This window comes from Zalophus californianus, chromosome 9 (genome assembly GCF_009762305.2).
Source record: "Zalophus californianus isolate mZalCal1 chromosome 9, mZalCal1.pri.v2, whole genome shotgun sequence".
Classification (NCBI taxonomy): Eukaryota; Metazoa; Chordata; class Mammalia; order Carnivora; family Otariidae; genus Zalophus; species Zalophus californianus.
The window spans coordinates 59623646-59651593 of record NC_045603.1 but is presented as its reverse complement, the minus strand read 5'-3'; the positions used below and the strand labels follow the sequence as shown (position 1 = coordinate 59651593).

General features: G+C 53.5%; 1 protein-coding gene and 1 long non-coding RNA gene across 7 annotated transcripts; one reads left to right on the top strand and one right to left on the bottom strand.

Annotated features, from left to right (window-relative positions):
* The first annotated feature begins 19 nt into the window (after nt 1–19).
* PDE1B (phosphodiesterase 1B) lies at nt 20–27948 on the top strand. Of its 6 annotated transcripts, XM_027593070.2 has the most exons (17): nt 12231–12370; nt 15134–15266; nt 16143–16289; nt 17034–17147; nt 18043–18225; nt 18428–18494; nt 18840–18956; nt 21241–21381; nt 21777–21877; nt 21986–22111; nt 22245–22346; nt 23993–24113; nt 24407–24488; nt 24807–24915; nt 25378–25508; nt 26049–26168; nt 26696–27948. In XM_027593070.2, exons 3-16 carry the CDS (start codon nt 16258–16260, stop codon nt 26150–26152), a joined length of 1530 nt encoding a protein of 509 aa, XP_027448871.1. In that variant the 5' UTR covers nt 12231–12370; nt 15134–15266; nt 16143–16257; the 3' UTR covers nt 26153–26168; nt 26696–27948. The 6 variants fall into 6 exon arrangements, with proteins under 6 accessions (XP_027448869.1, XP_027448870.1, XP_027448873.1 ...); XM_027593068.2 differs by lacking the exons at nt 12231–12370; nt 15134–15266; nt 16143–16289 and adding exons at nt 20–248; nt 337–459; XM_027593067.2 differs by lacking the exon at nt 16143–16289.
* LOC113921813 lies at nt 24496–25467 on the bottom strand. The gene is made up of 3 exons (XR_003519822.2): nt 25347–25467; nt 24723–24877; nt 24496–24637 (listed from the first exon to the last, which is right to left on the bottom strand). It is a non-coding gene; the product is annotated as an uncharacterized LOC113921813 (long non-coding RNA).

The following is a 27948-nucleotide window of genomic DNA, read 5'->3' as shown; positions in this document are numbered from 1 at the left end:
GAGACGCGCCGGCAGGCCGAGAAAGGAGGGAGCGCAGGGAGGGGGGCCGGCCGGGGGAGGAGGAGAGAGCAGAGGAGGCGGCCCCGGCAGCGCGGCGGCGGCGGCGGCGGCGGCGGCGGCGCGGAGGGCTCGGACTGGGAGCCAGAGCTCGGCTGGACAGCGCGAGAGCAGGAGCCGCAGGAACTGCAGCTCTGCCAGCTTGGGCCGAGCCCGGAGACACCGGCCTGGCTGGTCCGCGCCAGCCGCAGGTGGGAAGGGGCTGGGGTGGGCGGGGAGGGGCTCCCGGCTCCGGGCTGAGGCTGAGCCGCGGTGCCGTCTCCTCCCTCCGTTCCACAGACAGAGGCTGAGCATGGAGCTGTCCCCCCGCAGCCATCCCGAGATGCTGGAGTCGGATTGCCCGTCACCGCTGGAGCTGAAGTCAGCCCCCAGCAAGAAGATGTGGATTAAGCTTCGGTCCCTGTGAGTCCCCGGCCGGGAGTGGGGGGAAGGGATCTCCGGGAGTCTGGGGCGGGGGGGGGGGGGCGGGTAGTCGGAGCCGGGCTCGTGGATTCTCTCCCGCACTCATGTTGGCTGGTGCGAGGAAATAAGCTGCCCTGACACGCAGGGCCAGGCCACATGTGCAAGGCATGTGCGGAGCAAGCCGGCTGGTTGGAGCGGGTTTAGGAGTTGCAAAGCTAACGATGTGCCTGTGCCTGTGGACCCCCGGGTGACACACGCAGCGCGGAGAGGCGGCACACTATGTGTGGTGTGGCAGGGCTGCAGACGGGCAGCATTCAGGAGGTGCCAGGCTGACTCACACGTATCCGTGTGCAGGGTTGTGCAGATGTGAGACACACATCACATGTGTGTGCATGAGTGTCCGTGGGACACACAGATGTATGTAGAGTGATTGCACACAGCTGCAGATCTAGTGCATGGGGATACTTGTGCCAACCTGTGGGTCATATGTATCTCTGTTGGGATTGGTGGTTTCTGCCTCCTGCATCTTTCAGGGGGTGGGGATGGGGGGCGCCCCATACCTGAGCTGCTCATCACTCTTGGGGCCGGGAAACCCACTGTGCACAGTAATGTTGGGGGTCCTGGCTGGGATCTGGAAGAGTTGGGGTGGAGCCCCTCCCTGGGAGCTGGGGTGGTGGTGGTGGTGGTGAAGAAAGATTGATTGACAGGGGCAAGGCAACTGTCAAAACCTTTTTGTTGCTCTAGGGTCTCCCAAGGATCTCCAAGTACATTGAGGCATCTTTTCTTGTTGTAGGAGGAGGGCATGGGTGGGGGGGCAGTGCTGCTGGATAAATAGGGAAACGAGGGACTCAGGTGTCCCATACTCCAGTCCCAGGGGAGAGAAGCAACTTTTCTTTCTGTTCCTCAGAGAAGGAGAGGAGTGGGTCAAAGACAAACCATGCAGCACATTTTTCGCCCAGTCAGCCGCCATCTGGTAACCTCTGCAGTCTGTTGACTCTTAATCAGAGAATGAGGGAAGGTGCCCCTCTCCCTGATATGACTCCCAATGGTCCCAGGAAAAGAGGCTGTAGATGTTCAGTGAGGGAATGCAGGAACCATAGCCCCAAAACCCAGTTCCTCCATCATTATCTTCAATAATGAGCGCTGAAGCTTTCCATTTCTGGGTTCTGGTGGAGGGAGAGATGGTGGTAGGAGATGGATAGATGCTAATGATTGTTTTGTTTTTAAAATACTTCACCTGTGGTAGTAAGATGACGCCTTGATATTGGGTGGGTGGGTCTGATTTATACTCTAGCTGCTTCGTGAGGCCTTAGGGAGAACTGAGGCCCAGTGGGCAACCAGGCTTGGCATCCAAATGTGCTTCTCACTTCCTGTCCTTTGCTGCCTCTAGCCATTGCAATTTGCCGGGCTCTCTGAAGCGCAGCCTTGGAATGAGTTCTGGGATGAAGAAATGGAAAACCGGATTGAATTGATTTTTATTGGGAGGAGCACTGAGTGATTCTTGATAGAAAACGATGCTCTGTTAATGGTAACTAAGCTGAGGGGGGGGGCGGTGGCAGGTAAGGAAGTGGTGGAAAGACAAAGAAGGGGGCTCAGGGCTTATAAATGAGAGAATTCAAGGTGTCCCAGGATGGCTTCTCCCCATGATATACCTTCCTTGCCTCCATTCCAGGTACCTGTTTCACTGTCTCCCATACCTTTCTAACCAAAAGTCTTTCCTGGAAGCAAATTGCTATTTCTTCCTTTAGTATGAGAAGTGCTCAGTGGTGAGAGACGAGGATCCCCAGAGGAGGCATTGAAACCCAGGGAAAGAAGGGAGTAGAGGCAGCTGACCCTACCTAGTGCATTAGCTGAGATGTCCTTACAGGAGATCAGGGTGGACAAGGATCACTAATCTTATTGATTAAATTATTCCGGTCTTCACTTACTTCAGCAGTCTGGTCCTTAAGAGTGCTAGCTGCATGTAATAACTTACCCAGAAAAGGCCCATTTCCATATTATTAATCACCAGGAATAGATTCTCAACCTCACTTTTCAAAGCAGAGCAAGATGTTGATATAAAGGTAGATCCCCAGTGGATGACTTACTGGATTTGGCTCTGTTTGAATACTGGGGAGGCTCTAGTATGGGAATAGGGGGATGCGCACGATTATCTCATGGCTGTGTACTGAATAAAAATGAAGACATATATATAAAGGCCTTGATTCCCCCACACAACACATTCTATCCCCCCCGCCCCCCAACTATCCTTTTAATTTCTAATCTAGGACATCTAGATTGTCTTCAGGGAGCCCGGGTCTGGTGTTTTTGCCTCTGGTTAAAAAGCCCATACTAATATAATTTTGCAGGGCAATTTCTTCCTGGGAAGGGCCTCCAGGAATCCTGTTTCCCACAGTAGGACTCTGCCAAAGATTAATTCAGAATCTGGAGCATATAAGCTGAAGAGTCTCTGGCTATGGGATTTCACCTCTACCTAGCAAGAAAAATTTTCTAACTAGGCAGACTCAGAAGTGGAGGCATGAGAGAGGCTGGAATAGGGAGTCTGGAGATGATGGTTTGAGCAGGATGAGCATTTCTGACCCTAAGATGAAAGATTTGACTGGCTTGTCTACCCTTCTCTGAGACGAGAGGGCCTTGAGGAGTGTAGGGGAGACTCAGGAGCAAGGAGTTTTCTGTGTCTTTTGTGAGTCATTAAAATCTGTGAACAGAGATTGGTTTGCCATCCTTAGCTCATTCATTCATTCAACAACTATTAACTGAGTGCCTCCTGAGGGTCAGGTGATGTGCTGGAGGCTGGGGTATGGTGGTGGACAAAGTAGACACAGTCCCTGCTCCTCTGAATTTGCATAATCTGGTTCAAATCCATCAAGTGGAGTAGAGAGTGGGTGAGGCACCCTGTTCCTCATTTTGCTACACCATCCAAGTAGTAAAACTGTACCACTTCGGTTTCTGCCTAATCTTTTCCTTTGGTGGGGGGGCCTACACACCCAAGAAAAGCATATATATGAATTCTTTCTCCTTCTCCCAGGATAGTACAAACATCACTTTCTTCCCTCTGCCCCAGTTTGTCCTGGGATTTTATAGACAGAACCTCCCTTTTCCTTTGGGATAGTATAAACACAATCCCTTTCTCTTCTCCTTTCTTCACATGGGACTCAGGACTCCCAGGATCTAGGCTCTATGTCCTAAGCTGCGGTTCAAGGTCATTTCAGCTGAGCTGGAGCAAGGACCCCGCTGGGGGTTCTTTTTGCTCATCTTTGTTTCATCAGAGTCTAGTGTGGTACCTGAAACATAATAGGCACTCAAGAAATGCTGTTAAATAAAGGAATGAACAAATGAATTAATGAGTATCCACGTATATGTCACGGAGCCCAGTTCTGTCTCTGATTCTGTGGTATGTGTGCTCCTGTACGTGGGCAGGGGCGGGGGGGGGTAGCAGGAAATGGAGGTGGAAGAAAAGGAGGTGGTGGTGTTTTTTGAGAGGGAGATGTTTAAAAGGTGCGGGATTTGAGGACCTCAGGACAGAGCCCAGAACTGAAGGAGTTACAGAGAGGATATGGAGACGTTATTTGGACGTGTGAATGAGACGTATCAGGATGAAATCGTGAATGCCTGACATGTATACATATGTGTCTGGGTGAAGGTTGGCGTGCGGGTGGGGGACAGCGCGTGGAGTCAGGGCTCTGTGATTATGTCTCTTTGTTTTCAGGTTTATAAATGGCATGTGTGATAATAAATATGTTGGGAAGGTTTGCACTTACCCGAATACCTGAGATTGCTCTGTGTATGAATGAGATGATGTATGTGAGTGCGTGTGTGTGTGTGTGTGTGTGTGTGTCTAGGTAATGGGATAATATGTGATCTTGTCTATGTGTTTGTGACACACCAACGTTTTTTTATAATCCCGGGGAGATCAAATGGGCAGGAGGAAGAAGCTGAGGGACTGGACTGGGTGCCTCACTGACTGATTCATCCCACCTTTGTCCTCATTTTGTATATGCCCCACGGAGTGATCTTCTGTGGCTCTCACTGGTTTTGAAAGCTGTGCAGTGGTTCCCCCTTTTCCTGCATATGTTTGTGGAGCTGCTGTGAAGACGGCAAGATAAACTGTGGTTCCCTGGATCTCTGGAGAAAAAGGAGCACCATTTCTCCCAGGCCTTGCTTGGCAAGATGACTTTTTGTGCCTCTCTCCACGGAGCAGCCCTTCCTCTTTCATTTCCAACCGTGGCAAAGGGAATGTCTCCTCCCTGGGTTTTATATCCCCCCTCCCCCATCATTCCCTTCCGTCTTTACATTTCTTTCATCAGCTGTGCCTTGAATGGGGCATCTCTGGACAATAGAGGGTAAAAAAGGGAGCTGCAGAGAGAGGGGACATCAATTTAGACCAAAGGAAGAATGTCACAGGCCTCTGGTCAGAAGAGGTGGCTGGAGGGGACGAGAGTGGCAGTGTGGTGAGAGGGGAAGAGCAGAGGGGATGGTGGGAGATTCGAGTTTGAGGTCCCATGCTGCCAATTACCAGCTGCGTGATCTTTTTTTAAAAAATATTTTATTTATTTATTTATTTATTTGAGAGAGAGAATGAGATAGAGAGAGCATGTGAGGGGCAAGGGTCAGAGGGAGAAGCAGACTCCCCGCTGAGCAGGGAGCCCGAGGCGGGACTCGATCCCGGGACCCCAGGATCATGACCTGAGCCGAAGGCAGTCTCCCAACCAACTGAGCCACCCAGGCGCCCCCAGCTGCGTGATCTTGACGGTCATGTAGTCTCCCTGAATCTCAGTTCCTCATTGGAGATCATGCCTCTGAAAGCGGTTTTGAAATGATACAGTCTGGAGTTCTCTCAGCATTGGAGAGCTTTCTGTGTGAAGAGGTGGGGGAATGGGAATGAATGGGGGACCATTGGCTTGGTTGGGGAGAACAATAAAAATTCAAGAGGGAGGAATATGAATTACTTAATAGGTGTAAGTCCTGTAGTCTGGGACGTGATTTGGAATAGTCTTGTTGATGAATGGTTGTCTGGAGGGGGTGAGACAGGTGTCTGAGCTTAGAGACTAGCAGGCTGAGTGGGGCTGTTTTACAAAGGATGTGGGCCACTGAGGTCAAAAGAAAAGAGAAGGACTTACTCCTATCATCTCTTTTCCCAGTGGATAGAGCAATTGTAGTTCTAAGATGCTGGTGGGTGTGGCCAGCCCCAGGGACTGCCGTTGGTGAGTTCTGTGAGCACTGGAGAAACTCTCCTCTGGCATTTATCCTGCATTTCTAGGCCTTGGGGGTGATGTGATCAGGTATGCCACACCTTATTTTAGAGAATCTCTAAAGTCCCTTAGAACCCAAATATCACTTTGCTTGCTCAGAAGCCCCAGGAGGCCAGTTAGAAAGACTGAGAGGGGAAATTCTACAGTGGAAGGTTGTGTTTGTCACTTTTGCCAGGAAGAGGGTGAGGTAGGTTGGGGACACACTGGTCCTGGAAGGCCAGGTGAGAGAGCCAGGAGGGGAGGGGACGGGTCTGGACTTGTCTGGACCCCCTTCCACCTGCCCGCTGTCTAGGGAGCTCTTGAAGGCAAAGAAATGAGTGGCTGTTCCCTACCTTGCCCTCTTTTTTTGGCCACCCTCATCTGACTGGGGTGGAGGAGCAGGGAACCTTGAAACACATCTTTCCCTCTGTTTGGAGTCTTTAAAGAAATCATTGAGGGTTTGTTTCCAACTTCTCTGCTCCCTCTGCTTTCCTCTTCTTTGATTGCTCTCACATCCTTTCCCTCTGTCCCTTTCCTCCTTTGTTCCCATCTCTCTCTGCTGGGCTGCATTTTGCTCTTCTCTCTTGTCCCACTTCCTCTCTCCCTATTCCTTTCCACTGGGCTTCTCTGGCCTTCAATGCCCCTACCCCTTTCTCCCCTTGGCCGGGAGCCAGGAAATCCCTGGGGCCTCCTTCCTCCGCCGCCCCCCCCCCCCCCCCCCCCCGGTGCTGGGGGGGGTGGTGGTGCAGGGTGAGTGGGCTGCAGGCGCCTTTCCGGACAGCCTGAGGAGTCCCGCCTCCACCGCCGTATTCTGCAAGGCCTTTCTTTGGCCTCCTCAGTGACCTCATCCCCCCAGCTCCCCTGGGGAGGAAGCCAAGTAATTGTCTTCGGCTCTCAGGGGGCTGATTTTCTCAGGTACGGAGGTTGAGTAGCTATTTTCCAACTCTCTTCAGGACAAGAGCAGAGAAAAAGGGACAAAACCAGGGCAGCAGGTGGGGTTGAGGTGAGGCCCCCCCCCTCCCCCCGCCCCCGAGTCTGGAACTTGTTAGATAATGAGATTGTGCCCTAAGGGAGGAAGACTTGATGATCCTCGGGAATTGGGAGAGCATCCTGGGGCTATTGAGTGGGGCAAAGTTGGGAACTAAGGGGGAAGGAGGGCTCCTGAGAAGGGAAAAGGAGGAAAGCGAGTTGTCCATTCAGTGTGGGGAGGACCCTAATGCCTGTGCTCTTGCCCCCCCCCCCCCCATCCTGCAGCTGCTCCTCTCCCCTCAGCTCCTGCTGCATCCATGTGGGTCGGGGGAAGCAAACATCAGGTTAGGATTCTACTTCAGCCTCCCAGACCTGGCAGGAGTCCACTGAGGGAGCTGTGATGGGGTTGTGGTAGAGAAGCAGGCTTGGTGGGGAAAGGGCAGGGGAGACCCAGGGAGAGGCCTGGGGGCGTGGGGCTGGGAGAAGAGCTAGAAGCGGGGAGCTTCAGGTGGTGCTGTTGGATACCACCAGGTTCCTGGGTCAGCGGATTCTGCAGCTGCAAAGAGAAGTCAGATTTGCAAATAGTTATTGTGGCCGCAGGGGCATGATTAGGCTGACAGCTGGTGTTGGCACCATTTGGTTTTGGGAAAGGAGCGTGGCTTCCAGGGGGCTTTGTGATTTTTTGGCAGGCAAGACCTGGGGGCTAGAGAAGCTTCTCCGTTCCTTGCTATTCCTTGGCTTCCCCGCTCCCCTGTTTGTCAGCTCTTGCATATCTAATATGGCACCGTTCTTGATGCCCACCATGTTTGGAAACTTCTTGGGGCCTGGGCTGAGTGAGCACACACTTGCCAACCTTCCCAAACCCCTGACTGTATCTCTACTAGGCAGTGGCTTTAGAAATTCCAGTCTTAACGAAACACCATAAATCAGATCACACCAGATTCACCCGAAAGACTTCTTTGTCCTGCTTGTTCTCCTTTCTGTTTTTTTGAAATGCCAAGAAAACTTGCTGTTGTCTTGTTTGCAGCAGGTGGAATAAAGATAGATATGTGGGAGAACTTCCTGGAAAGTTCCTGGAGGTTAGAATGTGACCTTCCTGTGATAGAGAAGAAAGCCACCCTCCTCCTTTTAGCATCAGGTTAGGGATGAGTTGGGGAAGCAGTGAGCTAGTCAGAAAGGATGAACTTGAACCAGGGAATTGAGACCCAGGCATCCTATTTCCCTAGTGCCTCCAACCAGGGCACTGCATCTGAGAACCATAAAATGTAACAGAGGAGGAGACTGAGGCCCAGAGGTAGTTGGTAAGGTTTGGGGGCAGGGCTGGGACCAGACCCCAGTTGCACTGGTCCACACCCATCACACCTGCAGTCAGTCCCTTGCCAACCTTCCAACTCCCTTTCCCATCCCAGGCCGCCTTCGACATCTGCTAGGCCCCCTGGACACAGGGCATCTGCTGGAACATCTGCTGGGATGTGGTTTGCAGGGCTGGTGGGGTGGTCCATGTGGAGGTGGTTAATGAGCAGAATTAAACAGTGTGGGGGTGGGGGGAGAAGAGGGGTGGGCAAGCAAACCAGAGAGAGAGTTCTTCTGGCTTGGGTCCTGGGAGCCTCCTCTCTCCTTAGCCTTCCTTGGACTTTCTTGCCCACGCCTCCCAGTTCCTCCTTCTCTTTAGGGCTGAAGTATGAGGCTGAGGGAGAGGTGACTCAGTTGCATGCTAGGCTCGGAGCCGGGATATCTGGGGTCTTTTTAGTCCCGGCTAAGGCTCAAGCTGTTTAGGTTACCCTCTGCCTCATCTGATGTGAGCTGTGCTGGGCGGTTGCTAGGAACACCTGTTAGAAACAGCTTCTGGACAGGAGGCAGAGGGGGAGCTGCTTTCAGACACAGCATGGGTGGGAGCCAAGTCCCCCACCCCTGCCGCTCTGCTTCCTAGACCTTCTTCAGCCTTCAGCATCGTTCAAATCTCTCTTCTCTCCCTCCCTACCCCCCCCCCAGTACCTCCTGCCCCCTCCCCTCCTGCTGCTCTCTTGGTTTCTGTTCTTCCCACACTACCCCCCATCCTCCACCACCCTCCCTCCACCCAGTTCCTCGGTCCAGTGCCTAGAGATCTCTTACAACTGCTGCCATGTCAACCCGAGGCCTGCCGCCTCCCAGGATGGCACCCCAGCTCTGCCACCAGGGGGGCTATTTTTATCTCCAGAGCCACCCCCGCCACTGCCAGAACCGAGGCTGCTTGTGTAGCAATGGGAAGCCAGCGGAGTGAGGGGAGCGCAGGGCTTGGGTAAGGTGGAGAGCTGGTTGTTTTTGGTTTCTGGAGCCCCATGCTGTGCACATTCCCCAGTTTCTTCCTCCACAGCCACATGGCCCCTGTGGAATAAGGAGCCGGGGAGAAGCCCTGGACATCTGGACTGGTGGCGGCAGGGTGGCTAGGGCTTTTCCACACCAGAGGGCCTGGGTACAGGGTGGGCATAGGAGACTTTGTTCATGGAGGACTCTTAGCAACCATTTGCTGAACAAACTAAATAAAGGGTTGGGCGAAGGAATAATCTGTTGCATTCATGCATCAGTTTATAGTCCCCAAGTTGCTCCCATGTAATCTCATTTGATCCTTGTGCGAATTCTGTGAGGCACATATTGCTTACCCATTTTATAGACAGGGAAATGACCTCAGAGTGTCCTGCCCAAGGTCACATATAGTGATAAAGTCTAGGCAAAATCTCCCGATTTTAATTCATGTCCTCTTTCCATTGGATTTAGGTGACTTCTTTGGTTCTTTCAATTTCTGAGATTTTGGAGACTTGAGATCAGCTGGCTAATCCCTTCCCCAACACCCCACACCTCCACCCCCCACTCCCACCTACTCCCCCGTCCCCAGCCCCTCTCTTCGCTGACCAGAGGCAGGGTTTTCTATCCTTTGTTCATTCCCTATCCCAACTCCTATTCTTCAGGGCAGGTGAGGAATGCTGGGAATGGGCCTGGGAGGGAGGCATTATGGTTGTGCTCCTTGTTATTTTTAAACTAAATTTAAAGACTAAAGGCAGATCCATGCTGGACTCTGCTGGGGTCATCCTAGCTCCGTCCTGCCTCCCACCCAGGGAAGTCTCCCCAGCTTGGACAGAGATGTGGTATGTGTGTAGATGCACGGGTGAGTGGATATGTGTGAAATTGTTTACCCCAGGAAGGGCTGGTGGTTGGCCAGTATCCTTTCTTATTCGGAACAGTTAATAATAATAATAGACTGGGATGAGCACTTTTGGAATGCATGCTGGGGCGATGCAGCAGGTACGTATGTGTGGTGAGATGGTAAGCAGTCATCTGTCCAACCAGCTTTTGGTTCTATTGGGCAAGAGGGCAGAGGGATAGACAAAATATCCTCTCCAAAGCTTTTCTAGTCTAAGAAATCTCCACCTTTTGGTAGGAGGGTTGAGGTGAGTGCCTGCTTGAGGTGGCAGGGCCTGGAGTCAGGGGAGAGAGGGGAGCTGCCCTGGCTTGGTGTTTGTTGGTGTTTCAGGCTGTATGCAGCCGGCTACCACCTTCCTCCACTCCTACCCTATCCCTGTCCCTCCAAGCAGGCATGGCCAGAAAACAGGCAATGACTTGTCCCTCATCCCCTGGGTGTCAGTTCTGGGTCTCCGACTCGGGCTGTAATGCCTTTTCTCTAAAAACAACAACCAACGTGTGTGTGTGTGTGTGTGTGTGTGTGTGTGTGTGTGTTGGGAGCGCAGAGAGAATGAGATGGACACAGAGAGGGAGGGTTTCCTTTCTTCCAAAATCTGTGTGTGTGTGTGTGTGTGTGTGTGTGTGTGTGTGTTTTGGGAGCGCAGAGAGAATGAGATGGACACAGAGAGGGAGGGTTTCCTTTCTTCCAAAATCTGTGTGTGTGTGTGTGTGTGTGTGTGTGTGTGTGTGTGTGTGTGTGTGTGTGTGTGTGTGTGTGTTTTGGGAGCGCAGAGAGAATGAGATGGACACAGAGAGGGAGGGTTTCCTTTCTTCCAAAATCTGTGTGTGTGTGTGTGTGTGTGTGTGTGTGTGTGTGTGTGTGTGTGTGTGTGTGTGTGTGTGTTTTGGGAGCGCAGAGAGAATGAGATGGACACAGAGAGGGAGGGTTTCCTTTCTTCCAAAATCTGTGTGTGTGTGTGTGTGTGTGTGTGTGTGTTTTGGGAGCGCAGAGAGAATGAGATGGACACAGAGAGGGAGGGTTTCCTTTCTTCCAAAATCTGCAGTAGCCCTGCTTCATGGCTACCAGGACTAGAAAACAACTTGTAGATGTTTAACTTCATTCCTCTCGTTGCTGTTAAGCCCACTTCCACTTGTCCCAGCACTCAGTGAAGCTGAGAAACAGCAGGTTCCCAAACTTCATTTGTTTATAATCCTTCAAGGCTTTGGCACAGTGACAAGCTTTTTTAATTTCTCTCTGCTTTTGGGGGATAGAGGTGGGGAGGAAGACTTCCCGTCATAAAATCCTGGTGCTTGGTCTGTTTCTTCTCTTTTCCCTCTCTTCTGTCAAACTCAGCCCCACGAGTCCCCTTTCCTCATTTCCACATTATCCTCAGCCCTAGACCCTAAATTAAGGAGAATGCAGTGGCGCGGAACTCTCCACTGAACGCGTTCGCCTTCCCCCCAAGCTCTCCTCCTTAGCCCCGCCCAGCCCCTCAGCTGACCAATCGCGGCCCCAATGCGCCTGTATTGGTGACGTCATTTCACAGCCAATCCGGAGGCGGGCTGGGGCTGTATGCGCACGTCCACCTCGCGCCGCAGAGGCCAGCATCTGTCCCCCAACTTGAGCGAGGGCAAAGTCTGGAGGCGGAAGAGGGGGGTCCTAGTCCCCAGGCCCGCCCTAGGCCGTTCCATCAATTCTCCTCTTCCTCTGGGCTGGATTGGCCTCTCCCCAGTTAATACCCAGTTATCCCGCAGTGCTCGTTTTCCAGATGAGAAACGGGGGCTGGGCGTGGGAGAGTAACTTGCCCCACCTCTCGGTTTCTCTGAGCGAGTCCTCCCGACTTTCATTCACTGCTTGGGCAGGGCTTGCCCTCTCTGTTGAGCCAGTCTCTGAGTGAGGATCCCCTGAACCCCAGCTTCAGTGAGCCCCTCCCCTGTGGTTTCTGGTTCTTTTGCTGTCTGGCTTCTGTCCTTTCAGGTGGGCTAAAGCTCATTTTGAAAAATGGGCCCGGAAGATGACTGTGGGAGGAAGCTGAATCTGCCCAGCCCCCCTTGCAGGGCCCTTTCCCCTCCCAGGGCCGACTGCCTCTCCACATCAGATTCAGGGTGGGCCTCTGTCCCTGCACCCTTAAGTCTTCTGCTAACCCCTTCTCCCCAAAGAGGAGCCCCACCTCCTCAGAGCAAGGGGCTGGACTGTGCTATTTCTGTCCTTTCTGGGATTCTTCTGAGAACAGATTCTTGTTTTCGGTCTGATTCAGATGTGAAACTTTTCCCGTGGCCTCTCACCCAGTTGCTGTGTGCTGCCTCTCTGTCTCATCCCTCCCTTCTTCCTCCAGCCAGGCCCCTCCTGTGCCCCTCCCCAGGGTTCTCTTTGGTCAGTAGCTCAGTTCTGCTGAGACCTGGAGGAGGAAGTTGGGTCAAAGAGGGAGTCATTCCCCCGGGGGGCCCTGGGGACCCCAGGGGCGGCATTTTGATCCTCTGAAGTAGGACACTTTGATTCCCATGGCAAACCCTGTTCCTGTGCAGAGGAGCCACCTTCAGGGCCCCATCCTCAGGTAGGCACCAGGGCGAGGAGGGGAGGGGGTAGGAGGAGGACAGATGGCTGCGGGTCCCCACGAGTAGTTTGGTGGAGGGGAGGGATCAAGACTGGACAGCCCCTCTATGTTGTGTCCACTTCTCCAGCGCCCCCCCCATCTTGCCCTTCCCCTTATTCTCCTCCCATTCCCGTCTCCCTTTCCTTTGTATTGCTTCCTCTTGCCTGTGGCAGGTGACTTAGCCCTGATTACCCCCCTTTCTCTCCTTCCTCACCCCAGCATCCTTAGGACCTCACATTCCTCTGAAATCTCCTCATCTGATCTTAAAACCCCAAAGGGAAATTGGATTCTTCCTCCAACTCCTAGCCCTTTGGCTTGAGGCTGCCCTGTCCTAAGCCCCTTACTTACAGTGATCTTTTAGGAGTATGGGTGCTGGAAGGAGTACAGGGGGCTTTGGAAACTGCCAGATCATCAGCCATGATGGCCCAAAGAAACGAACTGGTGGGAAACTGAACTCTTCTGGGGTGTTGGGATTATTACTACCCTGAGCCTTCTCTTTCAGCGGGCTGCCTAGAGCTGGGAGAGACTGGTGCTTTCCAGGGGTCAGGTCTGAGGATTTTCCTGGGGTGCAGCAGCCAAGGGTAAAGGAGAAAGAAGTGGGTGTAGTGAAACAGGGCTGGGGTGGAGGTGGAAGGATTGTTGCAGAAGCTTCCAGTTTTCCTTAGGCCTGGATGAGGACCTGTGCATGGGCAGGGGAAGTAGGACTTCTTGCAGAAGAATGCTGAGGGGGGACTGTAGGTGGGTCTGGGGAGATCCTAACTCTGAAGGACTTTAGAACCAGAGAGGCCACTGCCGGGCTGGGAGGGGCTGTGGGGGAGTTAGAAGACTTCAGGAGGGTGACGTTCAGCACCTGGAACCTTCCAGCTGCCTGAGTCCAGGTCCCCTTCTTGGACTCCCCATTTGTCAAATTTATTCTTTAATCTTTCCCTCCCTCCCCACTCCTCTGGTGTCTGGATCATGTTCGCTTCAGATTTCAAAAGCAGCTATAAAAGAGCAGGGTCTAGAAGTGGAGGCAGGAGGAATTTGGAGGGAAGGTTGTGTGGAAGGCCAGCCACAGCCTCCTTCTTCTCCGCAGGCTCTCCTTTAGAGTTTCAGAAACCCTGCCTCAGAGATCTCCATTGTGAGCTCTGGCAGATAGCCCCCCACCTGATTAATCTGCCCCTACTCCCATTTATTTATTTATATTTTATTTATTTGAGAGAGCATGTGAGAGAGAGAGAAAGAGAGAGAGAGAGCACGAGCAGGGGGAGGGGCAGAGGGATAAGCAGGCTCCCTGCTGAGCCAGGGAGCCCGATGTGGGGCTCAATCCCAGGACCCTGGGATCATGACCTGAGCTGAAGTCAGATGCTTAACCAACTCAGCCAGCCAGGTGCCCCTCCCTTTTATTTCATGGACATTCGCTGAGCACATACTATGTGCTCTGAGTACAGCAACAGGATAAACATGTCATTGTCAGTCCCATCAAGATGCTCACAGTCTACTATGAGCTGACAGACACCAGCACTTCCTGGGGGAGACAACAGACTGAGGAGCTGTGATGGAATGAGCTCCAGCCTCTCTCCAAGCGAATTACATGATTGAGCCCCATCTGCCCAATACCTTTGGTGTGCGGGGCACAGTTAGGCCCCAGCAGTGTGAGTTGTAGGCTTGCCCACTTGACTGAGATGGACAAGTTGTATGACCCTGGGCCAGTCACTTAACCTCCCTCCTCAGGTGGTTGTGTGGCCCAAATGAGGTTTGTCATTATGAAGGAGAGATCATGGCCATTTTCATTGTCTCATTTTCTCTGTTAGGGGGCTTCCCAGTCATGAGCCTCCATGCAAACTAGACTCACTCTTCTCCCCCTGACCTTGGGATGGAGAAGGCAGGCGCTTGTTGGTTTGAAGGCCATGAGGGGTGAGTTGGGTGGGGCCAGTGTGATGCTGGTCAGTTCATTCCAATTCACATCACGTTTATAGAGCCCCACTCTATGTGTCAGGCCTTTTGCATACATTATTTCATTTATAAAAGAAATTATAAAATAAATAATAATTCTTATTAACAGCCCTTCACAGGTGGTTTATCATCATCTTCACTGTTTTACAGAGGAAGGAACAGAGGCTCTAAAAGAAAGGTTCTTTTTTTTTTTTTTTAAAGATTTTATTTATTTATTTGAGAGAGAGAGAGAGAATGAGAGATAGAGAGCACGAGAGGGAAGAAGGCCAGAGGGAGAAGCAGACTCCCCGCTGAGCGGGGAGCCCAACGTGGGACTCGATCCCGGGACTCCAGGATCATGACCTGAGCCGAAGGCAGTCGCTTAACCAACTGAGCCACCCAGGCGCCCTAAAAGAAAGGTTCTCAAAGTTCCATGTGCATGAGAATATCCTGGGTGTTTGTTAAATGTGTTTGCAGATCCTTGGATCATACCCTCAGAAATTCTGGTTCAGTAGGTGTGCACCCAGGCCTAGAACCTCAATTTTTCACAAGTATCCCAGGTAATTCTGATGCCAGTGGTCGACAGGCCACCTTTTGAGAGATACTGGTTAAGGATTAGTGACTTGCCCAAGGGCTCAGGGCCTGGAAGTGATATATTGGAATCCAGGATTCCTGTCTTCCAGAACTGTGGCCCGGAGCCTTGGTTTCTGCATTGGAAATAGGGGTGGCCATTTCCTCCCAACTCCCACCCTCCCTCTAGGCCCATTGTGAGGATGATCTGAGATAAATCGCTTTTTTTTTTAAATGTAGAGCTGGCAGCATTGTTAATGATTATGCGAATACATGCAAATGAGCACCCGTGGGCTTGGCTGTTCACTTTGGGAGCCTGTGCTGGGATCTGTGTTTCAAGATGTGGGTCGGGAGAGAGTGCAGAAGAACTTTGGTGAGTTTAGGTTTGGGTTTTCTTAAGGGCTGACCAATGTGGAAGATGAGGAGGGCTGGGGTAGGAATCTGGGAGAGAGATGGGACCAGAGGCTTTTCTTTCTTCTTGGGTTGTGTGACCCCTAGATCTGAGGCTCCCTGGCCACAGGGACCAACCCGGAGAGGGAAGGCCTGGTTTGTGCCCGGGCCCCAAAGGTGGAGCGAACCTCTTTGTTCTGCCACCTCTGGGTCAGCACTCTGGGAGATGCTGGTCAGTCCCCCTTCCCAGCTCATTGGCTGGAAAGCCTATTATGTTGTTTAGCCTCTAGCCCGCATCCCTAATGAAGCCCTAGTTGGGGCAGAGCTTTACTGAAGCCGGCTACTTTCTTGTCCAACAACCACTGTTTGCACATGCAGCCGGTGCAGCAGGAAGGCCAGAAGTGAGGTTTGAAGATCACCCACTGAGGAGGCTGCAGTGTTCCCCACAACTGCTTTCCTCCCATTTCCCCCCTTGCCCTTCTGCCCCATTTGCATTCAGACTGTCCCGGCAGGACTGCTGGCCCCTGAGAGGAGAGTTGGCCCGCGATGCTTCCTGGGGCTGACTCTTTCTGGCACCCCATTCCAAAGCTGCTGAGACCCCAGGATTCTGGAGTTGCTTCTGTTCAGGAGTACCATTGTTCTCCCTCCCCGGCGTCCCCGGGAACTGATGCTAATTTCAGCCTCTGGTCCCTGACTCATTCTTTTTTCCTCCCTGACTCATAGGGTGACCTTAGGTTTCTGAAGCCCCTCTCAGTGGGGAATTGTCCCGGCCCGCACTTCACCCCCAGCTGGGGGTTAGGTAGGGCAGGGCAGGGCTGGGGGAAAGAGTGAGAGGGCAATGTTTAATTGCTTTCTTTAGAATCACCAAAGTCAAGAGAGTTTTGTGTGCTTTGTGGCTGCCTGGGCTGGACTCGCCAGACTTCTAAGAAGTCTCCCACTTCATCACTGACCCCCAGCGTTCATGAGTGCAAAAGATGAGGGACTGTCCCCTCAGGCAGGGCATCGAGTAAGTGAGACCCCCGGCCCCACCCCCCTCCGCGGGGCAGAGGTAGGGGATGGGTACAGACACACGTTGCCAGAGGTTCTCTTGGGCACAGCGTCGGCGAGGCAGGGGTTAATTCTGCTCTGTCCTGGTTGATGGATTCTGGAATCATAATCCATTAGCTCTGCCTGAATGGAGTGAGGCCAGGCGAGAGCATTCACATTGGCCTTTGTTCTGTGTTTTCGCCATCCCTGCCAGGGAAAGAGAGGCTGTGGGCATATACGCCCCCCTTCCCTGCCATGACCAACGGATGTAATGGAAGCACCTTGGGGGCTCTTTTGATTGCTGTTGACGCCACAGCTCACTCTGCTGGCGGGGAATTGGCAGTCTCAGCTCTTGGTTATTCAGGCTATGAAACAGATCATTCCCACAACATCAACCCAGGGGCTTGTACCTGCCTCATCCTGCTGGGCCTGGGCAGTCTGAACAAGAGTTTTCAGGAAACACTGACTGAAGGCAGGTGTGGGGAGGTGAGCGCTAGGTGGGGATGGTGGGGTCAGAAAAAAGCCTGGGATTAAACTTTGGGGGTAGATAAACTTAATACAGGCGGTGGCAAGAGTCGGGGATGAAACACACTAGCTGCGATTCTTCTTCCTGTTGGAGAGAGTACCGATTTGTGGAAGACTGAGGCACCTTATCAGAGGGGGGTCCTGCTCTCCTGACAAGGTAGCAGCGCCTAAGCACGCCATCTGTGCCCACCCCCCACAGGTTGCGCTACATGGTGAAGCAGCTAGAGAACGGGGAGGTAAACATTGAGGAGCTGAAGAAAAACCTGGAGTACACAGCTTCTCTGCTGGAGGCTGTCTACATCGACGAGACACGGTGAGAGACCCGTGCATGCAGGAAGACACCGGGCAGCCACAGTGATCAGGGACGGGAGTGAGACAGAAGGCTGGAGATAGAGACCTGCGACAGGGCCAGAGCAGGGAGGAAGAGCTGTAGGTGGAAATATCACAGAGATAAAGGGGCGGAGGAACAGATAGGGGTTTGCAGAGATAGAGACAAACACAGGCATCAAGGAGAGAAGACTGTTTCAGAGCTGGAAGGGACCAGAAAGCTCATGTAGTCCTAACCCTCTCACCAGTGGGGAATCCCTTGAGACCTGTGCGGCTCAGCATGGGAGCCACTGGTCACGTGTGGCCATTGAGCCCGAGTATGAGCTGAGACATGGAGGTACATGCAACATGCATGCTAGATTTCAAAGACTGAGAAAAAGGAATGCAAAATATCTCTCTATATTTTGTATTGACTTCACATTGAAATGATGCTATTTTGAGTGTATCTGGTTAAAGAAAACTTATCATTAAAATGAATTTCATCCGTTTCTTTTTACTTTTTTTACTTTTTTAATGTGGCTACTAACCAATTTAAAATTACTTCTACGTGGCTAGCATTTTATTTCCGTTGGACAGTGCTGCTGGTCTCAGCCTCCCTGACGTGTGGTATCTATTCCATTTTCTGCTTGAGCATTTCCAGAGTTGGGATGCTCACTACCTCACATAGTGGCCTGTTTCATTAGTGGTGGCCTGAGAGAGACAGAAAAAAAAAAAAAAAACCCACCACCAAAAACATAGTGAGAGAAAGGAAGGGGAGGGTCAGAGAAGGGAGACACCTGGCATGAGCGTTCCTGAGCTGTGGGGTGTGGCTGGGCTCAGCGTCCCTAGGTTGTGGAAGCACCTGCTGTCTTTCTTCTGTGACTCCCCTTCTGGGGCCTCAGGCAAATCTTGGACACGGAGGACGAGCTGCAGGAGCTGCGGTCAGATGCCGTGCCTTCGGAGGTACGAGACTGGCTGGCCTCCACCTTCACCCAGCAGGCCCGGGCCAAAGGCCGCCGTGCAGAGGAGAAGCCCAAGTTCCGGAGCATCGTGCATGCGGTGCAGGCTGGGATCTTCGTGGAACGGTGAGGTTTGCTCCTGCTCACCCTTCCTCTGCCTCTAGTTGTGTCCGCGTTTCCCAGGCACCCTGGGCTTCCGGGACCCCACCAGACCCCCAGTGGTGTGCCCCCCCACCCCCCGCCCAGAGCTTATCCCCACAGCCCCACCTGATCAGACCCCACTTCCCAGACCTTCATAGGTGGGCTTCTTTTCGTTGTTTGCCCTTAGGATGTTCCGGAGAACGTATACCTCTGTGGGCCCTACCTATTCCACTGTGGTCCTCAACTGTCTCAAGGTGAGCCGTGGGTTTTCGGGAAAGAGGAGAACGTTGGGGGAAGGAATGGTCTTTGGGACTTTCAAACTCTGTGTGGGGTGATTTTTGCCTTCCCTTTTAACTGTCATCCCCATGTTGCTCAAAACGACATTTTGCCCACTCCAGAGGCAAGCTCCTATCTTTTTGTCTCCCCTGCACTGAGAGATACCCGGGGAGAAAAAGGCCCACATCACCATGTCTTTGTTTTCCTGCTTCCCAGGTCTCTGTAAACATTGGGAAGTCCTCCTTGAAGTCTAACTGCAACCCTTGCTGCACTGGGAAGCTCCCCTTGGGAGTCTCCCTGTCTAGTCTGTTGTTTCTCCACAGAACCTGGACCTCTGGTGCTTTGATGTCTTTTCCTTGAACCGGGCAGCAGATGACCACGCCCTGAGGACCATTGTTTTTGAGTTACTGACTCGGCATAACCTCATCAGCCGCTTTAAGGTTGGGCATTATCCTTCCCCTGTTCCTGGGCAGGGGTCTCCACTCCCATCATTCCTGTTCTAAAAGATTGCCAACAAGCAATTGCCAACAAGCACAGGCTCCCGCACTCAGTCTCACTGTCAGGGAAGTTTCCCCGTGCCCACCTGCCCAGCCTTTCTGTCACTTGCTCCATCCTGAGCTTCTGACTTCATTTATTGCTTTCCAGAAGACTCTAGGTCTGCAACCGTCCAGCCTAGGATTCTATTCTGTCCTGCTTTGCTTCTTTCCCGTAACTTGTCCTTTCCAGGCTGGCTCGAGTTCACACCTCCCTGTTTCAGCTGTCCTGCCTCTTGCCTGTGGACACCCGAGGCCTAGAGTCCAGATGCTGTCAGCCTGTGCCCTTGGGACTAGAATCTCTCCATTTGTTTCGTGGGGCGGGGGGGGCGGCGTGTAGGAGCGGGGAGGAAGGGATAAAATTGGTCACTCCTTCCCTTTGCCCTCAGCTCAGAGTCTCTGTCGGAGGAGTTTTATGGAGAGGATCGGCTCTTGGCAAGGCTGGGTAGGGCTGTATGAGGGGAGGGAGGGTGTGCGAACTCCGTTTGCTCTTCAGCTTGGCTGGCCATGAAGAATATGGAATTGAAGTCCTCTCCAGATTCTGGGCCAGGAGGGAGTGTCTTTTGGGAATAGGGGCTGGAAAAAACCACTTTCATGTGGAAAAACCACACTTGGAAGTGGAGGGTGAAGGGGTTGAAGAGTCGCAATGGGACTGTTTGGTCAGCACTTAGGTGGGGGTGGACATAGATGTTAGAGCAGAGGAAAATGTGTATGTTCCGAATGGGCCATGGGGGAGGTCAAAGGAGTCCACTTGGCCCTTTCTCAGAGGGCTTTGGAAAATCACCCAGCCATGCTCAGCCCCTACTTTACCATAGTAGACGATTGGTGCGTGTGAGCCTTTCCTCAACAAAACTCGTTTTACACCAACTCCCGAGAAGGTTTCCAGAACTTTCTTGAGATGCTCAGTTGAGATTTTCCTCAGTGCCTTCCTGAGGCCTCTCCCTCCGCAGCTTCATTTTCTTCCTTCCAGTCCTGCCCTCTCCAGGACAGAGAACAGCAGGGTCCTCCTTTTCCTAAGACTTTTCCCAGCTCATGTTTCTCCAAACTGGTTCTCAGACATTCTCCAGATACCAGCTTCTCCTAAACTCTGCTTCCTTACCTGGAAGGACTGGTTTTGGAGGACCCCAAGGATAACTGCATCAGGTTGGGTTTGGCCCAGCCCCAGTTCGCCTTGCTCCAAGGCAGTTGGAGAGAGGGGGGCACTTACTGCTTTAGTCTTTACTTATGGCAGAGATTCCAGTTGGAGCCGCCCTTCTCAAGCTCCACATTCCCTTCTTGGGCACCCAGCTCCTCCCCTGTGTCCCTTCCCTTCCCTCCAGGGACACCATGGCAACGCAGAAGCAAGGGCAGTTGTCATGGAAATGGTCCTCTAAAATTCCTTGTATTTGGGGCACAGCCCTCCGGGGTGGGGGTGGGAGATGTTAGGGTCTGACTGATTAGTGGCATATCTTCTCTGTCTCATCACTATTGCTCATCTCTACAGAAGCTTCCCCAAGTCCTGAACCTTGCTCTCCTCACAGCCTCAGGAGATCCAGGGACTGGTGCAGACACCAGCCCTGCCCTCTGGGAGCCTGAGCCTTTAAAGGAGGCAGACAGACTGCAAGGGCATATACAGAGACAACTGACAGTAGTTGGTGCTTGTGTGTGTGTGTGTGTGTGTGTGTGTGTGTGTGTGTGTGTGTGTGTGTGTGTGTGTGTTGCAGTGGGTACAGAGAAGGCCTTCTTAGAGGGGGTGACCCATGTCTGCCTGGAAGGGTCCTCTCTAGGTCCTCTTACTCTTTCCCCTGCTTCTGAACCCCTTTCCATGGTATTCGACTGGGGATGGGATGGGATGGTTGGAAGATAGGAGGGAAGTTTTCTTTTCTTAAAAAGCTCTAGGGAAGTAATAATAATTATAGCTACTCTGTAGAGAGCACTTACTAAATGCCTTGTACTTATCTCATTACATTCAAGGAGGTGGTATTATCTTCTGCGATTAAGTATCAGAGGCACGTGACTTACCCAGGGTCACACAGCCAGCAGGGGGTGGAGCCAGGATGTGAGCCCAGGTCCACCTGACTGCAGAGCCGGTGCTTTCCTCCCTGCGCCAAGCTGCCTTCTAAAGAAAGATGGCGTTGCTGATCTCAGTCCTCGGCTGCCTGCCATTCCTGCAGATCCTCCCTGTAGCTCGATTTTCTCCCTCCCACTGCAGATTCCCACTGTGTTTTTGATGACTTTCCTGGAGGCACTGGAGACAGGCTATGGGAAGTACAAGAACCCTTACCACAACCAGATCCATGCAGCTGATGTTACCCAGACAGTCCATTGCTTCTTGCTCCGCACAGGGATGGTGGTAGGTGTCCCGGGAGATCATTCTGTGATTTAGGGTCTTATGGCTGCAGAACTGGGAAGTCTAGATTATACTCCCATTTTCTTTTGTCTCTTTTGGTTCCTCTCCATTGGTATCCCAGAGTCTTTAGAGAGTCAGATTTTACTCTAGAGAATTCCTGGGTGTACCATAACGTCATGGGCAGTGCTGGGAATGGGTGCTGGGATACAGCAGGAAGGTTTCAGGTTGGGATAAGGGGGGTATTTCACCATTCTGGGAGCTGAGAAACCTGGCCATCTTAGCCCAGGAGCTGGCCTTGAAGAACGGAAGGGCTTGGCTGAGGGGCGTAGCCTGGGGTGGAGGTCTTTGGGCAGGGCTAGGCAGGGGGAGGCCCCTGTCATCCCGTCTCTCTTCCCCAGCATTGCCTGTCGGAGATCGAGGTCTTAGCCATCATCTTCGCTGCAGCCATCCACGACTATGAGCACACGGGCACTACCAACAGCTTCCACATCCAGACCAAGTGAGGGGTGCCGATGTGGCAGGGGCAGGAGGGGCCCAGTGGGAGTGGGGGAGGTTGCCAGAGTCCCCACGTACAGGGGGCTGGACGCAATGACCCTTGGCTTTGCAGGTCGGAATGTGCCATCTTGTACAATGATCGCTCAGTGCTGGAGAATCACCACATCAGCTCTGTCTTCCGAATGATGCAGGATGATGAGATGAACATTTTCATCAACCTCACCAAGGATGAGTTTGTGTGAGCTGAAGGCAGGAGTGGGCATCCCGAAGAGACCCGCCCCCCATCACCCTGACCCTCTCTTTCCACTCCCTGGACCTGCGGCCCATCGGTGCTGTGGGGGCTGATCGCTTTTCTGGTTCTGTCCATCCAGAGAGCTACGGGCCCTGGTCATCGAGATGGTGTTGGCCACGGACATGTCCTGCCATTTCCAGCAAGTGAAGTGCATGAAGACAGCCTTGCAGCAGCTGGAGAGGTGGCATCTGGTGGGGTGTGGCCAGGGCGAGGTCAGAGTGAGAGCTGTGTGAAGCGGGGGCACACTCATGGGTAGCTGGTGTGCCGGGCCTTTACCTGGATGTAGAAACTCTCCTGGCTCCAGGTGTCTGAGTCCATCTCCACGGAAGGGTGTGTGTGTGTGTGTGTGTGTGTGTGTGTGTGTGTGTGTGTGTGTGTGTGTGTGTGTGTGTGTGTGTGAGATGTGTGCACACGGGCCTGGGTTTGCATCCGGCGTGTGTGTGTGTGTGTGTGTGTGTGTGTGATGTGTGCACACGGGCCTGGGTTTGCATCCGGCGTGTGTGTGTGTGTGTGTGTGTGTGTGTGTGTGTGTGTGTGTGTGATGTGTGCACAGGGGCCTGGGTTTGCATCTGGCGTGTGTGTGTGTGTGTGTGTGTGTGTGTGTGATGTGTGCACACGGGCCTGGGTTTGCATCTGGCGTGTGTGTGTGTGTGTGTGTGAGTGAGATGTGTGCACACGGGCCTGGGTTTGCATCCGGGGTGTGTGTGTGTGTGTGTGTGTGTGATGTGTGCACATGGGCCTGGGTTTGCACCCGGCCCGGGCTGCAGGTCTGCTGGAGGGCACACCGGGCTGGGAGTCTGAAATGGGTGTTCTCACTGCTGCCGCAGGACAGCCCGACCCTGGAATGTTGGGAAAATCATGCAGCCTTTCTGGACTCGTTTCCTTATCTGTGCCGTGTGAGAATGAGAGGTCTCCCTGCCACAACTTGCCACCAGGTCCTATGTGAATAGGGCTAGTGAGAGAGTCATGTGAGGTTAAAGGAGAAAAAGCACAGAACAAATGTCACGATTACATTGACTGTTGCTTAAAAGTAGGCGGGAGTGTAGAAATGTGTGTAAGGGAGTAGAGACTGTGTGCGGGGGTCCTGAAGGTGTGTGCTCACGTACAGTGTCTCTGTGGGGGCAGTGTGCAATGTGGCATTGTTGGGGAATAATGATAATACTTATAATAATAATGATGAGGAGGAGGATGATGATGATTATAGATAACATCTACTGAGCACTTACTATGTGCCAGACACTCTACTAAATACTTGAATGTTGTGTGTCATTTAATTTTCAGAACAACTCCATGTGGCAGATTCTGTTAGTATTTCCTTTTTCTTTTCTTAAAGATTTTATTTATTTATTTGAGAGAGAGAATGAGAGACAGAGAGAGCACATGAGAGTGGGGAGGGTCCGAGGGAGAAGCAGATTCCCTGCTGAGCAGGGAGCCCGATGCGGGACTCGATCCCGGGACTCCAGGATCATGACCTGAGCCGAAGGCAGTCGCTTAACCGACTGAGCCACCCAGGCGCCCCTGTTAGTATTTCCTGTTAGGGTTGAGGAAAGTGGAATATGGAGATTTTAAGTAACTTGCTGTGTATCACACAGCTGGTGTGGGATAGGTACAGAGGGGACTTGAACCCCTGGCCTCTGATTCTAAGAGCTTGGACTGCTTCCACACTTACAGGCGCCTGTGTGCGCCCCCACGTGTGTGTGCGCGTCGCCTCAGAGGCTGGCTGAAGTTCCCTGCAAGGCGCTGAGGGCTTGTGATGGGAAGTTAGGAATGGTCCAGGTTTCCTTCTAAAGGATAAGTCTCCCTTCCCTTACCACCCGCTCTGACCAGGATTGACAAGTCCAAGGCCCTGTCTCTACTGCTCCATGCTGCCGACATCAGCCACCCAACCAAGCAGTGGTCGGTTCACAGCCGCTGGACCAAGGCCCTCATGGAGGAGTTCTTCCGCCAGGTAACCCACCCCTGCCCTCCTTCCCCTTTGTTCTCCAGGTGCCCACTCTGCTTCCAGATCTTCATTCAGCTCCCTGCGGCTTCTGCCCTGATCCTGAAGCCCCGGGATCAGAGGTCATTTTCCTGAAAGCTTAACTGTGGTTGCATTCCATTTGCATACCATGACCATCTCCAGGTGTAGGGCACCGAAACTCCTCTTCTCCCACAACAACCCCGGACCGCCCCGAGCTGCACCCCGGCCCCCGGTAGTCTGAGACACCCCCTCCAGCTTTCCCGCCCTCTCTTCCCCTCCAGGGCGACAAGGAGGCAGAGCTGGGCCTGCCCTTCTCTCCCCTGTGTGATCGTACTTCCACTCTGGTGGCACAGTCACAGATCGGTGAGTGGCCTTTCCTATTGGGCGGAGAGACCTGGGAAGGGGCCAGGATGCTTTCTGGGCCGGGGCCAGGGGTCTCTGTCTCCATCCCTCAAAACCAGTCTGCCTGTGGAGTGAGCCTGTGCTGCGGCATGGGGTCCTGGGTGGAAGGCCTGGGGGTGCAAAGGTGGGGTCACAAAGACATCGTTGCAAAGGCTGTCCCCACCGGGAACTTTTCAGCCTGCGTCACCGTCTTACCCGAAGCCGGGGTTCCAGCCATGCAGGGCCCTCTGCCCAGCCCTCCGGGTGGGACCTCTCCATCATGTTCCCCCGTCACCGCAGGGTTCATCGACTTCATCGTGGAGCCCACCTTCTCTGTGCTGACTGATGTGGCCGAGAAGAGTGTCCAGCCCCTGGTGGATGAGGACTCCAAGTCTAAGAACCAGCCCAGGTGAGGGTGGCTGGGGTAGCTAGGTCCCCTGGTTCTGGGGGAGGGAAGGGGGACTCACAGAGAGCACTGATTGCTCTCTCAGGGTGGTGGAGAAGCAGGCTACCCAAAACGCGGGAGGCTCTGCTGCACGTCACACACAGGGGTGGGAGAATGGGGCCCGAAGGGTGTGATCTGCCCCTGGGGTCCCCTTCACCCATTCTTCGTTAGCTCTATCTTTATTGCCTTTCTGCTAATCTCATTTTTATTTTCCTTCCAGTAGGAGGGAAGGTGTGGAGAGGAAGGGGTGAAATTGAGGGAAAAGGGGCATGGACTTGGGGGTACCCAGCAGAGGGAAAGGGGGAGGATAAGTCTCCCTAAGCCACCTCCTGGTCTCCCATCCCCACGCCACTCTGAGGGCTGTGAAGGCAGTTCTGGAGTGGGCTGGGTCTCACCTCTGGAGTTGGGGGGGGGGGCCTGCTTTAGTTTCCAGTGGCGCCAGCCTTCTCTGGATGTGGAAGTGGGAGACCCCAACCCTGATGTGGTCAGCTTCCGCTCTACCTGGATCAAACACATTCAGGAGAACAAGCAGAAATGGAAGGAACGGGCAGCAAGTGGTGGGTGCCGTTGGACCCAGGGGGGCGGGGGTGGGGGATGAGGCCTTGTGGGGAGGGTGGCTGATGGAGCAGTAGCAGGTCCATTTTCCTTAAAGCCCTGGAGCAACCCTTTGTTTGACTCTCAAGAGTTGAGAATGGAACTGATCAGACTAAAGTAAGATCACAGGAAAGACTGTCTAGCTGATTGGCCCCGACTGTTCTAGAACAGGGACAGGAGAGAAGATAGGAACAGCCATATTCCACAGCCCAAGGGACCCCATGCATATTGTGGTCTGTAAATGGTGCCCCAGTAGATTTGGGTAACTTGGTGGCCTTGGCTGGGAAATCTCTTCCTTTATGTGTGAGTTGAAGGTTGTGAATTTTAGCAAGGCTGGGGAGGAAGGCTGGAGAGGCTCTCCCTAAGTCGGCATGGGTTGAATGTAGCTCATCTTGAAGGCAGGAGGTTGCATGAGAGTGCTTTACCTTTCTCTGCATGTTCCTGGTGTTCTGGGGAAAAATATTTCTTGGTCTGGTCCCAACTTCCTAAATGCCCCTCTGCAGGCATCACCAACCAGATGTCCATTGACGAACTGTCCCCTTGTGAGGAAGAGGCCCTGCCCTCCCCTGCCGAGGATGAACACAACCAGAATGGGAATCTGGACTAGCCTGGGGCTGGCCCAGGTGAGCCTGTGTGGTGGAGGGGGAAGGGTCATGAGAATCTGTAGGGAGTAGAGAGAGCTGGGTGTCTGACGTGGCAACTTTGAAGGGTCATCTCTGGGGTTCAGTGGATATGATGTTCTCCCTCCCTCTTCAAAGGGAGGAAAATGGAGGAAGTGAACATATAATTGAGCCAGGGCGTGAGTGGGAAGCAGGGAAATTTTTCCACCCCTCTGTCCAGTCCCAGCAGGAAGGAAGGAGGTAGCTCCTCAGAACAGGGAGGGCCTGAGCAAGGCTGCAGCCAGCCTCTGTAGCACCTTGGTGAGGGCTGGGGAACAGGGCCCGGCCAGGATGCAGGACTCTGTGAGGTCAGTTGCACATGACTTTGATAGCAGCCCCCCCCTGCCCCCCTTGGCTGGGCACCCTCTGCAGGCATTTTTTGCACAGCTGTATGTGGGACCAAGTGGGGGGTCTGGCGGGACTTGGAGAAGGTAGGTCAGGCTGGAGATAAGGCAAAGATCAGAGCACCGAGACCTCTCCCTCTTTCCCAGGTCCTCAGTGAGTCCAAAGTGTTTGATGTCATCAGCACCATCCATCGGGACCTGCTCCCCCATCTGCTCCAAGGGAGCATGGAGGTTGAGGAACAGACAACCCACCCGAAGGCCAAATGCCAGAGATTGTGGGGTTGGGGGAAGGGCCCCTCCCCACCCGACACCCATTGGGGTGCACTTTAATTTCCCAGCAGCAAGTCTGGGGAACTTCAGGCTCCCGATGGTCACTGTGCCCATCCCCCTCCCTCTGGACTCCCCCTACCCCGCCCCCGCTCCCCCCCTGGCCCTGGCCCCATGGCCAGATGGCTGGCTGGGAGAGGGGAGCTTCTTGGAGGCCTCCCAGGGCCCAGGGGGGAGGGTCAGAGATGCCAGCCCCTGGGCCCTCCCCCATCCTTTTTGCCTCCAAGGTTCTAAGCAATACATTTTGGGGGGGTTCCCTCAGCCCCCTCCAGATCTTAGCTGGCAGGTCTGGGTCCCCCTTTTCTTTCCCTGGGAGGGGCTGGAATAGGGTAGAAAGCTGGGGGTTTTCAGAGCCCTGTGTGTGGAGAGGGGAGTGGGCTCCTTCAGGGCATGGGGCCTTTCTAGGGTCTGGGAATGCGGGGGGTGTTCTCTTTACCCCAGACCTACACTGCTTCAGCGCCGTCCCCAGCCTCCCCGCCCCACCCCAATCTTCCTTCCCTCCTATTCTGAAATGTTGACTAGGGGAAGAGAGGAGGCCTTTCCTGGCGTCCGCAGAATTTGGGATTGGTCTAGGCCCCTGGGGTTCGTCACCTACCCTGGCTGTCCTGAGCCCTTTGCCTCCTTCCTCTGCCCTGGGGCTGGGAGGCTCCCATCCGACCAATGTCTGTAAAGAGCTTTGAGGTCTCCCCAGCAAAGCACCTTCAGGATGCATCTTACGAGCACAGGCAGGAGAGACCAGCGGGGTTGGGGCCAAGGGTGCACGTGAGGGTGAGGTATAATCCCGTAATCCTGCATTGCTGTCAAAGGGTTCCTCCCCTCCTCCCCCTTCCAGCGCCTGCGCAGCTGCAGGCACCAAGAGGCCCCGCCCCTGGGACAAGTGGGGAGTGGCGGGTGGAGGCAGACGGCGGGGACTCAGGGCTGTGGCAGTTGTGTTCCTGAAGAGAGCCCGCCAGGCCCTGTGCCCCTTCTCCTCAGGCTCCTTGAGCAGCCTTGTCCCAGCAAAGGCCCAAGTCCAGGCGACTGCCCTCCTCCTATCCTGTAAATACCAACCATGCATTTATACAGCGGGCCCC